The sequence below is a fragment of the Octopus sinensis genome, linkage group LG1, assembly GCF_006345805.1.
Source record: "Octopus sinensis linkage group LG1, ASM634580v1, whole genome shotgun sequence".
Classification (NCBI taxonomy): Eukaryota; Metazoa; Mollusca; class Cephalopoda; order Octopoda; family Octopodidae; genus Octopus; species Octopus sinensis.
Window position 1 is genome coordinate 193,190,741 of NC_042997.1, and position 13,657 is coordinate 193,204,397.

General features: G+C 39.9%; 1 protein-coding gene across 5 annotated transcripts in view; it reads left to right on the plus strand.

The window, feature by feature from the left end:
• The window catches only part of LOC115214798 (18S rRNA aminocarboxypropyltransferase), a 40,632-nt gene extending 33,889 nt beyond the window's left edge, over positions 1 to 6,743 (plus strand). For 2 of the 5 annotated variants that reach the window (XM_036508043.1, XM_036508045.1), the window contains exons 3-6: positions 1,390 to 1,583; positions 2,025 to 2,204; positions 4,036 to 4,099; positions 5,736 to 6,742. In XM_036508043.1, coding sequence (XP_036363936.1) covers positions 1,390 to 1,583; positions 2,025 to 2,204; positions 4,036 to 4,099; positions 5,736 to 6,009 — 712 coding nt within the window. In that variant the 3' untranslated portion in view covers positions 6,010 to 6,742. Of the gene's footprint in view, positions 1 to 1,389; positions 1,584 to 2,024; positions 2,205 to 4,035; positions 4,100 to 5,735 lie in introns of all 5 variants that reach the window. The other 3 variants (XM_036508035.1, XM_036508031.1, XM_036508038.1) reach the window with 3 other exon arrangements.
• The last annotated feature ends 6,914 nt before the right edge of the window (positions 6,744 to 13,657 follow it).

The following is a 13,657-nucleotide window of genomic DNA, read 5'->3' on the forward strand; positions in this document are numbered from 1 at the left end:
ATGTCTTGCTCATACTTTTCAGACATGTTCTCCTAACTTGCCTAGGAGAGCACATATGTATGTGTGTGTGTGATCATCATCATTTACTTCATTGTCATCGTCATTTACTGTCCGCTTTCCATGCTGGCATAGGCTGGATGGTTTGACAGGAACCAGCAAGTTAGAAGACTATGCCAAGCTCTACTGTCTACTTTGGCATGGGTTCTGTGATTGGATGTCCTTCCTATTGCCAACTGCTTTACAGAATGTACAAGGTGCTTTATACATGGCACTAGCACCAGTGAGGTCAACCAAGTGACTTGCAAGGCAAGGACCCCTCAACACAGTAGTGTTGGGAGAGGTGGTTTCGTTCTAGATGATGACAGGCTCAAGTATGATAGAGGGACAGAACCCAAGTATCTTGCAGTAGAAAGAGATACAGGGCTACCTCGGTTGGAAAAGAAAACAGAAGAGGGGAGAGAAAGAAGATGGTAAAGATGTGTCAGGGGCATACCCCCAAGTTACAGAGAAGTGTATATAAGTGAAATGATAGAAAGGTTTGGATAAAGTGAGTGAGCAGGTAAGTGCGTGAGAGTGAGATATATAGAGGGGAGGGGGATGTAGTAAGTGAACAGGTGTGATGGGAGGGGGTGTTTGGAAGATATGTTGTAGAGGAAGGTGATGTTAGGAAGATGAATTGTGGGGGGGGGGGAGATTTGCTGGGGAGAAATTGTGTGCAAGTTTGCAAGAGTGCAAAAAGGGAGAGGGAGATGCGTGTTTTTTGCCAACGTATATCAATGAAAGATATAAACATCCACAAGAAATTGGTAAACTTGTGCTTTATAACAGAGATACATTGTGTTCTATTTGTTCCCACTGAATTACAGACCCTTGTTATTCTTGTTACGAATGCAATGAACCAGAGGTTGGGCTATTATAAATCTGTCGCCAACATCATCATCATCATCATCATTGTTTAACATCCGTTTTTCCATGCTAGCATGGGTTGGATGGTCGACCAGGGTCTGAGAAGCCAGGAGGCTGCACCAGGCTCCATCCTGATCTGGCAGTGTTTCTACAACTGGATGCCATGAGTGTAGTGGGTGCTTTTTACGTGCCACCGGCACAGGTGCCAGGGGTGGCTGGCAACAGCCACGATCAGTTGGTGCTTTTTAAGTGCCACCGACACAGAAGCCAGTCAAGGTGGTGCTGGCATTGACCACATATGGATGGTGCTTTTTATGTGCCAGGGGAGGCTGGCAACGACCACAATTGGTTGGTGCTTTTTACGTGCCACCAACATGGAAACCAGTCAAAGAGGCGCTGGCATCGGCCATCACTTTTATTTATAAAATGCAATATAAAATAAATGAAAATAAGCATTTATTGTATTTTTAATTTGTTCAACAGAGATATTATATCAAAGCATGGAATTGCTGTAGTAGATTGCTCTTGGGCTAAATTACAACAGACACCATTCTCCTCAATGAAAGGAAACCAGCCACGACTTTTACCTTACCTTGTTGCTGCCAACCCTATCAACTATGGCCGTCCCTGCAAATTGTCTTGTGTGGAAGCTTTCGCTGCTACACTTTATATTGCAGGTAAGAATATTACCATAAATCTTTGAGTATAATCTGCATTTTTCCCCCAAAATTTAAAGGTCAAAATATACAGTTTTACAAACCAAGGACGTTGTATAGACCTCCTTGACTCAAGTTAGAGAAGGGGTGCGTATTATACACAAGGTTTAGGTTTTTCAGAGGTACAGCCCCCTAAAAATCCTCTGCGTATTATATTCAAGGGTGGACTATACTCGAGGATTTACGGTATTACCATTAATTTAGAAATAAAGGTTCTTTGTTCAAATCTAGACTTGTACTATTGATACATTCAGCAATAAGACATCTATTGACAATTGAAATGTAAGGTAGATGCAAATGTCTTATATCTATAAAGATAAGGTAAATTGTACTTGTCTGAATAATTATATTCCTATCAATAACAATTCATGTCAGAGATTATATGGGCTTTTTCTTTTGTAGGTTTCTCAGAACTAGGTAAAATATTGCTACGGAAGTTCAAATGGGGGCTAAATTTCTTCACCTTGAATGAAGAATTACTGGATCTCTATGCAGCCTGTAAAAATAGCACCGATGTGGTTGAACTGCAGAATTCTTATTTAGAGAAAATTGAACTTGAAAAAACACAGCGGAATGATGAGGGTAAGTTAGCTCTGTTTTACTTTTACGTTATTTCTTTTCACACTTTTCTGTTTATATCTTTTACTTGTTTCAGTCATTAGACTGCGGCCATGCTGGGGCACTGCCTTGAAGAACTTAAGTTGAGAATCGACCCCCATGGTTTTTTTTTTTAAAAGCTTGGTACTTATTCAATCAGTCTTTTTTTTTGTCTTTTTCTACTCTAAGCACAAGGCCCAAAATTTTTGGGAAGGTGGGGTCAGTAGATTAGATCGACTCCAGTACACAACTGGTACTTAATTTATCAACCCTGAAAGAATGAAAGGAAAAGTCGACCTCGGCGGAATTTGAACTCAGGACATAAATACAGACGAAATACCTATTTCTTTACTACCCACAAGGGGCTAAACACAGAGGGGACAAACAAGGAGAGACAAATGGATTAAGTTGATTACATCGACTCCAGTGCGCCACTGGTACTTAATTTATCGACCCCGAAAGGATGAAAGGCAAAGTCGACCTTGGCGGAATTTGAACTCAGAATGTGATGGCAGACGAAATACCGTTAAGCATTTCGCCCCACGTGCTAACGTTTCTGCCAGCTTGCTGCCTTTTTTTTTTCATCAGTTCACGTGGATAGCCACACTTTTTTGTGTGGAGCTTAGGTGTTTCACTCATAAACACCCACATCGCCCAGTCTGAGATTCGAACTCACAATCCCTCAACCGTGAGTCTGCTGCTCTAACCACTAGGCCATGTGCCTCCACAATCAGTTTCTTTTACCAAACCCCTAAGTGATGAAGATGGGACAAACGCATACTTATCACACACACATACACATACATATACGACAGTCTTCTTTCAGTTTCCATCTACCAAATCCACTCACAAGGCTTTGCCCAAGATGCCGTGCAATGGGACTGAACCTAGAACCATATGATTGAGAAGCAAACTCCTTACTACACAGCCATGCCTATAATATTATCTGAAAATATATTCAATATATTTTCCTAGCTTCTCACAAATGCAAGTGGTTCAGTGGTTAGAGTATACCACTCACAATTACAAGATTGTGGTTTCGATTCCTGGACTGGGTGGAGTGTTGTATGCTTGAGCAAAACAATTCATGCCACGTTACTCTTGTCCACTCAACTGTAAATGATTAACTCAGTATCAGACTGGCTTCCCATTCAGAAGAAATGTTGTGATGCTGGTCACTTATACACCATGGCAACCGTGTATCCAGCCCCATGAATCCCAGGACACAAAGACAGTAATGTTCACAGGAATTACTATCAAAGTCAAATTCGATGACTGGCATCCATGCTAGTGGGAGTGCTAAGAGTACCATACGAGTGAGATCGTTGCCAGAGCAACAAGCTGTCCTCTGTGCTGATGGCACGTTAAAAACACCATTCGAGCGTGATTGTTACCTGCGTCGCCTTACTAGCACTTGTGCTGGTGGCATGTGAAAAAACATTCGAGGTCGTTGCTGGTGCCGCTGGACTGACTCCTGTGTAGGTGGCACATAAAAAGCACCACTTGAGTGTGACCATTGCCTGTACCGCCTGTCTGGCCCTTGTGCTGATGGCACGTAAAAGTACCCACTACACTCTCGGAGTGGTTGGCGTTAGGAAGGGCATCCAGCTGTAGAAACTCTGCCAGATCATATTGGAGTCTGGTGCAGCCATCTGGTTCGCCAGTCCTCAGTCAAATCATCCAACCCATGCTAGCATGGAAAGTGGACATTAAACGATGATGATGATGATGATGATAATGAGGATGTTTTTGCTTTGAAAATCAAATAGTTTTACATGCACTTACACCCTTATTATCCTTTTCCTTTCTTTTCTAGACATGTTTGATACTTCTTTGGAATACTATAACCCTAATCGAATGGACAGGCAAGAAGATATAAGGTAAATAGTTAACTGTTGATCTCACTTCTACATCACTATAGATTCTTCTCTTTTTTATCTTTATTGCAATCAAACCTGGATACAATGCAGCAGTGGATCATGGCCTGGCAACTCAAGCTGGCTGTGGACAAATGTACCACCATGCATTTTGGGAGGAAAAACCCAGTGTCTACTTGGATGGAAGCACTCCGTCGGTTACGACGACAAGGGTTCCGGTTGATCCGATCAACGGAACAGCCTGCTCATGAAATTAATGTGTAAGTGGCTGAGCATTCCACAGACACGTGTACCCTTAACGTAGTTCTCAGGGATATTCAGCGTGACACAGAGAGTGACAAGGCCGGCCCTTTGAAATACAGGTACAACAGAAACAGGAAGTAAGAGTGAGAGAAAGTTGTGGTGAAAGAGTACAGCAGGGATCACCACCATCCCTACCGGAGCCTCATGGAGCTTTAGGTGTTTTCGCTCAATAAACACTCACAACGCCCGGTCTGGGAATCGAAACCGCGATCGTACGACCGCGAGTCCGCTGCCCTAACCACTGGGCCATTGCGCCTCCACAGTGTCTACTTACTCCCTCCACAACACTAATCTCAAAAAGTCTTCTTGTGAACGTGACCTGGGCACATATCTGACTCATACACTGTTCACTTTCCACACATTTGTACATTACTGCATATGCTTTATACGCACTTTTTGACAAGTTGTGGTGCACCTGAGCACTGTATACAATAATTTCGTTATTATTATTTTTAAAAGTGGAATGAGTGCTTCTTCTCAGCAACAGGAGTTCTTTTGCTGGCAACTGTTTGAACATCAGCGTGAGTGAGATTACCCCATGTATTGGCTCAAGGCTAGAAGATTCCAGGGATCTAACCCATAGTTGAGGCCTTTTACAGATGCTTTTAAACACATCTCAAACCACTTTTTCTATCTCTATCAGTGCACATTCTCTAACAGAGTTCACTGTAGAGGGGCTGTTTTGGGTGGGTGAGATTTGCAAGAGTACTGGCTGTTATTTCTAGCTGGTTGAGCATTCTGAGTGGAGGCTGTCTATCAGCTTTACTCTTTTACACTTTTACCTGTTTTAGTCAATTGACTGTGGCCATGCTGGAGCACCGCCTTTAGTCGAGCAAATTGACCCCAGGACTTATTCTTTATAAGCCTAGTACTTATTTTATCGGTCTCTTTTGCCAAACCGCTAAGTTACAGGTACGTAAACACACCAGCATCTGTTGTCAAGTGATGTTGGGGGGACAAACACAGACACACAAACATACATATATATGACGGGCTTCTTTCAGTTTCCGTCTACCAAATCCACTCACAAGGCTTTGGTCGGCCCGAGGCTATAGTAGAAGACACTTGCCCAAGGTGCCACACAGTGGGACTGAACCCGGGACCATGTGGTTCGTAAGCAAGCTACTTACCCACATCTCAGTGGTTAAGAGTAATAAATTTCTCTTAGTTGCTAAAGTGATTGCTTCAATGAAGACCATCCTCTTTGTTCTAATACAGGTATAAAACAAAAGAAAAACAAATAGATATTACACACACATTCACACATGCGTGCACATAGATTTTGTTACATTAAAAAATGTCTTAACTTTGATAACGTTTATTTTACTTATTGCAGTGTATCAGAATCTGATGATGATGAGGATGAAGATGATGATGACGACGATGAAGTCAGTGAGGATGAAGACAATGATGATAGTGATAATAATGATGATAACGATCATGATGATGTTGCTGCTGATGATGGGGGCAAAAAGATAGAGGAGGATAGAGACATTCGGACAGATTGTTCTGGAAGAACTCAGAACATGAAGTGTAGTCACATAACAGAAAGAAACAAAGATGCAGAACTAGAAACAGAATTCAAAAAGTTCTCTCTGAATCCATCTTAGGACTGATGTTTAATCCAGATATTCTATGTAATTTGAAAATATATTAAAATTATTTAAAATACTGAAATTATTGTATACAGTGCTCAGGTGCTCCACAACTTGTCAAAAGGTTATATTTATACAATTTGTCCAAAAATTATATTTATATAATTAAATCAATTTTTTTAAGAAATAAAATGTTAAAATGATAGCAGACATTATAAGAATCATTTTGAGACAGAAAGGAACAACAGGTCTGCTTGACTGGATTTGAACTTCGTTTCTAACACTTGCCAACTGGCTGTGTTACCGTTTATGCCCCAGAACACCTGCTAGTCCTTCATCTGAATTGGTTAAGTTGGTATTTACATCTATTGTTTGTTTTTTGGGGTTTTTTTTTATTTTTATTTTTTCCTCCAAATGATATGTCCTGTGGTTCTGCACTTAAATTAATGAATAATAAAGAAAAATCCCTTACTTGAAAAATTTGGGAGGTTTAGCAATAGAAAGGGCATCTGGTTGGTCAGTTACTTAGCAAAACAACAAATTAAACTCCATACACTATCACTTATAATGATGAGCTTGTGTGTAAGTTTGTCCAAAATCACACTAGGAGAAGTAGCAGAGTAAGTAAAATGAATGTTGAATGATGATAATGATGCCCATATATTAAATATTATACATTATACACCAATGTCCATATATAAATATTATTTTTTTTTTATTTATGCGCCCTTTTCAAGCTTAGCCAGGCTCATGGGCCCGGTTTCCTGGTTTCTATGGCATAAGTGTTCACCCCAGCTGGATGGGACACCAGTCCATCGCAGCGTTACTCAAGAAACAGGAAGAAAGAGTGAGAGAAAGTTAGGCGAAAGAGTACAACAGGGGTCGCCCCCCCACCCTGCTGGAGCTTCGTGTAGCTTTAGGTGTTTTCGCTCAATAAACACACACAACGCCCAGTCTGGGAATCAAAACCGCGATCCTCCGACCGCGAGTCTGCTGCCCTAACCATTGGGCCATTGCGCCTCCACATATAGATATTATATGTAATATATATGTCTATATATTGTAAGGATTGTAATTCAGCCCAGTTTATGGTAATGTCTAATGTCATTTTACACAAAAAATCTGATGAATTAATTGAATTAATTTCTTCAAAATGTTATATTTTTTAGAAGACATTTGAACCCTATTTTTGTAATTAATAAATGTAAGAAAAAAAAACCTACCTCACAGTTCACTATCACTTCGATCAATTTTTTTTTATGTCTTTGTGCAAACTTTTGTAGTTATTATAACATAAATGTCTGTGGGTTTGTCTTATGAAGAAAGGCTGAAGACGCTCGACCTTTATTCTCTAGAAAAACGCCGCCGCTGTGGTGATCTCATTCTCGCTCACATCATAAGCGGAAAGTGTAACCTCTCGAAAGAGCTGTTCTTTACTTCTGCTCCAGAGCGTCGGCTGTGGGGTCATTCCGAAAAGCTCTACCTGCAACGATTTCATCTCAGTCGAAGGAGAGGGACTTTCTCCGTCTGGGTTGCGGATCCGTGGAATAAGCTGCCAGACGAGATGAAGATGCCGACGACCGCTTTGTTCAAAGTCTCCCTTGACCTCAAGTGGCCTGAATTCCTTTACATGAACACCACCCTGTACTTAATTCCATGTCCCCCTACATGGCCTTGCTTTTTGCTTTTGAGCCAAAAAGTTAACTAACTAACTCTTTAGCATTTAAACTGGCCATATCCGGCCCAAATATTCTACCTGTTTTATGCTCAAACTGACCAGATCTAGCTTCTCACACCAACCCTACAGTGACATTCCAAAACAAAATAATCACATCATTGAAATCTCAAATCTACAAGATAATGCACGATTAATTCAAAACATTGTCAATAAATAAGCATTACAATTGATGGAATAATCAATACTAAATGGTTAATGTAAAAGAACAGCAGTTCTGTTGGAACACCGTCTAATTCTAGTGCCTTGCTGTTGTTCATCTGCTTAACTGCCAGAACTACTATGTCTCTGTACACTTACAATCCACACAGCGTGACTGAACCCAGAACCATGTGGTTCTGGGTTTGTATTGTGACTGAACCAAGAACCATGTGAGAAGCAAACTTCTCACCACACAGCCATGCCTGCACCTATTTGTATATATAATGGGATGATGTGGTAAAGCATGACCTTCGAAGATTAGGCTTCACCAAGGCAATGACTAGTGACCGAGACCATTGGAAATATGCTGTGCTTGAGAAGCCCCGGCAAGCCAAGTGAGACCATAACCTCATGGCCTATGCCAGGGGTGTAACCAGCTCATTTATGCGTACCTTTCCTTCATTGGACACTAAACTCTGCTTGCTGCGAAGACCTGTTGTGACAAGTGAAATCGAAATCAAATTCAATGACTGGCAAGTTACGGGGACGTAAACACACCAGCATTGGTTGTCAAGCGATGTTGGGGGAACAACCACAGACACACAAACATACACACATACACATACATAGATATATAAATATATCATGTGACCAACCAGACCATCAGATGTTGCTACACATCGCTGGTCACAATGTGTTCGCATTGTTTTAGCCTTTGAATGACGCCACCCCGCTGGCTAAGCGAGCAGGCCAACAGATGAAAGAGTGAGAGAAAGTGTGGTGAAAGAGTACAGCAGGGATCACCACCACCCCCTGCCGGAGCCTCGTGGAGCTTTAGGAGTTTTCACTCAATAAACAGTCACAATGCTCGGTCTGGGATTCGAAATCGCGGTTTCGAATCCCAGACCGGATATATATATATATATATATATATATACAAAATAAGAAAATGGAGGAATACACTTTAATCAATCATCCACTACCAGATAATACCCATTCACATAATTTATTAACCAACTACATAGGAACATCAAGATCAAACACAATAATACAGAACAAAACAGTACGCATCAATGAGTAATATGATACCATAAGTACAATACGTATAAATAAATATGAATATAAACTAGATCTTACAGCTGTTTCAGCCATGTAGATAGGAGTATCTCATTATGCTCATATTAGCCAGGTGTGTTAAGGTAATATGTGGTTATAAATGAGATACTTACATATATATCCCAAGGCCTCTTCAGAGATTATGAATATAAGAGAAGGTACACATATACAAGAATAAGTACATATACATAAACATAATATATAATATAATATACACATACATATAAGTGTACATGCACATGCACCTACATATATATAAGTATATACATAATAATATACATACATATAAGGTTACAGTTATATACAATGGGCTTCTTTCAGTTTCTGTCTACCAAATCCACTCACAAGGCTTTGGTTGGCCTGAGGCTAGTAGAAGACATTTGCCGAAGGTGCCACACAGTGGGACTGAACCCAGAACTATGTGGTTGGTAAGCAAGCTACTTACCACACAGTCTTTTCATTGCATAAGATTTTATGTACATGCATTACAGCATAGTGTGTCAAATGATGTTGCAGCATAATTTTGAGCCCAGCTCAATGATTTGGCAACAAAAAACATCCAGAAAAACCTTAGTGTCTCCAAAGTATAGTCATGAGAAAATCTTTGTGGACGTCCTGGTTTTCAGAAACATAACAACAATAACTGATTTGTGTTCCATTCCAGAGAAATCACGTATGATACCAATCTTCAAACTTTTTTCTGATCTCATATACAGTGATCCCTTGTTTATTGCGGTAGATTGGTTCCGAGACCGGCCGTGATAACTGAATTTCTGTGAAGTAGGGACACCATATTTACAGTATTTATTTAACATGTGTGGAGGCGCAATGGCCTAGTGGTTAGGGCAGCGGACTCGCGGTCATAGGAAGCGGGTTCAATTCCTAGACCGGGCGTTGTGAGTGTTTATTGAGCAAAAACACCTAAAAGCTCCACGAGGCTCCGGCAAGGGGTGGTGATCCCTGCTGTACTCTTTCACCACATCTTTCTCTCACTCTTTCTTCTGTTGGCCTGCTCGCTTAGCCAGCGGGGTGGCGTCATTTGAAGGCTAAAACAATGCGAACGCATTGTAACCAGCGATGTGTAACTACATCTGATAGCCTGGTTGATCACGGTGATTTAACATGTATTTGGACTTTTAAAACACTCCCTGTACTGCTAATATCCACCCATTACAGTAGTCTATTAATAACAAGGACAACTGTTAAGCAATAACACTTTAGATTTTAAAAAAATAAAGATTGTTACTATTACACAGGCCAGATTACAAAATAGAAAGCTGTGATTTGTCATCTCTCTCCATTGCACCAATCACAGCCCGTCTTAAGTTCAAATACCCCCGTATATGCTTTTTTGCTATTTTACGCTTGTTTTGTTGTTCATAGACTAAGAAATAGTATTTATTATTAATATTTTAATGGATTTAATGAAAAATTTTAGGCATTCGTCTCTCTATATATAAACGGCAAAATGTCTGCGTGTGTGTCCTTTATACAAATCCACAATTTTTCAGTTAGAGAGCTTGCACTTTCTATGGTCATTCAAAACCGTCCAAGGGTGGTCGTGCACATCTTTACATTTCCCCAGTCACCCAACAAATCCATTAAAAAATCAATAGAAGTGACTTTTTTGTGAATTTTGTATCTAAAACCCAATCAAAATGCCCGAAACTAGCTGTATGTGATTGGTCGGAGATTTGGACAGTACTCGCGTATATGTGCACACGCATGCAGCTATATATGCATGCACTAGCACTATGACCCGGCGTTGCCAGGTCATAGTGCTAGTATATATATATTTTTAAAATCCGCGAAGTCGTGAATCTGTGATAGTTGAACCGCAAAATACTGAGGGATCACTGTAGGGTGTTATGAATATATGCCTCTAAGATTTCATTTTGTATGGTATCAGATAGGAAATTAACTCATCGTTTAGGCTGTTGATTTACTTCTGCACTACGTTCTTTGGCAAGTTTCCTGTGACACATGTTAACTTTCTCTTCAAAGATGGAACTAGAAACTTCTTTTATTTTTTACTAAGAATATTCCTTGAAAGTTCTCTCCCCCACCCCACCCCGTTATTTGAGCAAATTTTTTTTTTCCTATTCGTTTTCTACACATTTTTTTTTACACCTATTAGACTGGTTTTTCTTTGTTTTGGTGACCGGGCGCTAAACTAGATCCAGAAAGTTATGAGGGGAAAAAAACGGATCGTGTGAACTTTCCGACAGTCTTCTCCTCACCCCTTCGGAGAAAAACTTCCCCTCAAATTTCTTTATAATCGTAATCTATGCTGTTTGAAAGGTGTTTCTATAAAATTTCACTAAAAGATATCCATTTTCCTGAAAGTTATGAGGGAAAAAAAACGGATCGTGTGAATTTTCTGACAGTCCTCTCTGCATCCCTTCAGAAAACATTTTCCCCAGAATTTCTTTATAATCATAATTTGTGCAATTTGAACGGCATTTCTATAAAATTTCATCAATACGTATCCATTTTCCTGAAAGTTATGAGGGAAAAATCGGATCTTTTGAATTTTCCAAAAGTTCTCTCCCCACCTTACCCCCGTTCGTTTGCGCCAATTTTTTTCCATATTCGCTTCTACACATATTTTTTTTTTTTACACATAGTAGGCTGGGTTTTTTTTTTTATTGTTTTCGTTATTGGGTCTCAAACTGTATATTAACCGAATTTTTATAGAAATACCTTTCAAACGGCATAGATTACGATTATAAAGAAATTTGTAGGGAAAATGTTTTCTGAAAGGGTGGGGAGAAGATTTTGGGAAAATTCACACGATCCTATTTTTTATCACCTTTCAAACGGCATACTCTTTTATTCTAAGTGACGGGGACGTAAACACACCAGCATCGGTTGTCAAGCAATGCTAGGGGGACAAACACAGACACACAAACACATACACACACACACATATATAAATATACATATATACGACAGGCTTCTTTCAGTTTCCATCTACCAAATCCACTCACAAGGCATTGGTCGGCCCGGGGCTATAGCAGAAGACACTTGCCCAAGATGCCACGCAGTGGGATTGAACCCGGAACCATGTGGTTGGTTAGCAAGCTACTTACCACACAGCCACTCCTGCGCATAGATTACGATTATAAAGAAATTTGTGGGGGAAAATTTTTTCCGGGGTGGTAGGGAGAAAAGTTTAGGAAAAACGGAATTTCGGATCAGGAAGAACACATAAGTTTATTTTTTTAAACTCCACCCACCTCTTGGCTGATTTTGGCCACTCTTTTGCATTTAAAAACTATGGGAGGAGCCTTTTCGGTAAAAAAAAAAAGAAAAAAGAAAATAGTAAATATTTTCAAAGGAAAAAGTGTGATTTAAGGAAAATTTGGCTGTTGTTTCTAACACATCCCAAGACAACCCTTCTCGTTTCTTTCTCACCCTTGCATGTATTGAGGTTTTTCAATATTTTTCTCCCCATAAACACATTTATGCTATAAAAAAATTCGAAAATTTATTATTCTTTTCAACCCCGTTCCTGACTGTTTCTGTTTATAAGTTAAAATATTGGAGAGCCTGAGGTCATTTCTGGTATTTTATCCACAGGGATTAAAAAAAAAAGGTCTTTTACTTGTTTCAGTCATTTGACTGCGGCCATGCTGGAGCACCGCCTTTAGTCGAGCAAATCGACCCCAGGACTTATTCTTTGTAAGCCTAGTACTTATTCTATCGGTCTGTTTTGCCGAACCGCTAAGTGACGGGGACGTAAACACACCACCTTCGGTTGCCAAGCAATGCTAGGGGGACAAACACAGACACACAAACATACACACACACACATATATATATATATATTATATATATATATAATATATATATATATATATATTATATATATATATATATACATACATATATACGATGGGCTTCTTTCAGTTTCCGTCTACCAAATCCACTCACAAGGCTTTGGTTGGCCCGAGGCTATAGCAGAAGACACTTGCCCAAGATGCCACGCAGTGGGACTGAACCCGGAACCATGTGGTTGGTTAGCAAGCTACTTACCACACAGCCACTCCTGAAAGAATTAATTTTAAATAGCCTACCTTTCTGTTAGAAAATGTTTTTTTTTTCTTACACACACACACGGCCTCGCTTAATTAAGGTGGGTGTAAAAATTCAAATTGTCATTTTTGTTGGTGCTTATATCCCACCAATGGAACACGCGTTTGATCCATTGGTATCACCATTAAGAGGCTGGGGAGGAGAATAAAAAAAATTCGTAAATTTTCCAAACTGTTTTTTCATATAAGGATGCTTCCCATCATTTCGAAGGCTGTCGTGAAAAGCAATGGGAAAAATCCCCGTCAAAACGGAGAAATTCCAACTTATGTGGTCTTCTTGATTCGAAAGTCCGTTTTTCCATAACTCCTCTCCTCGCCCCCTTGGAAAAAATTTTCCTCTCAAATTTTTTGTAATTGTAATCTAATTTTTTTCCAGGTGTCTCAGGTCCACGCGACCAAACCAAACAAAAAGAAAAGAGAGAGAGAGAGAGAGAGAGAGAGAGAGAGAGAGAGAGAGAGAGAGAGAGAGAGAGATGTCTGAACATTTTTAATCAAATGAAATGGTGAGCCTGGCATCCTCTCAAATAGGGACGTGTGAACAAAATTAAATGTGTCTGACTGCGGTTGAAATCAT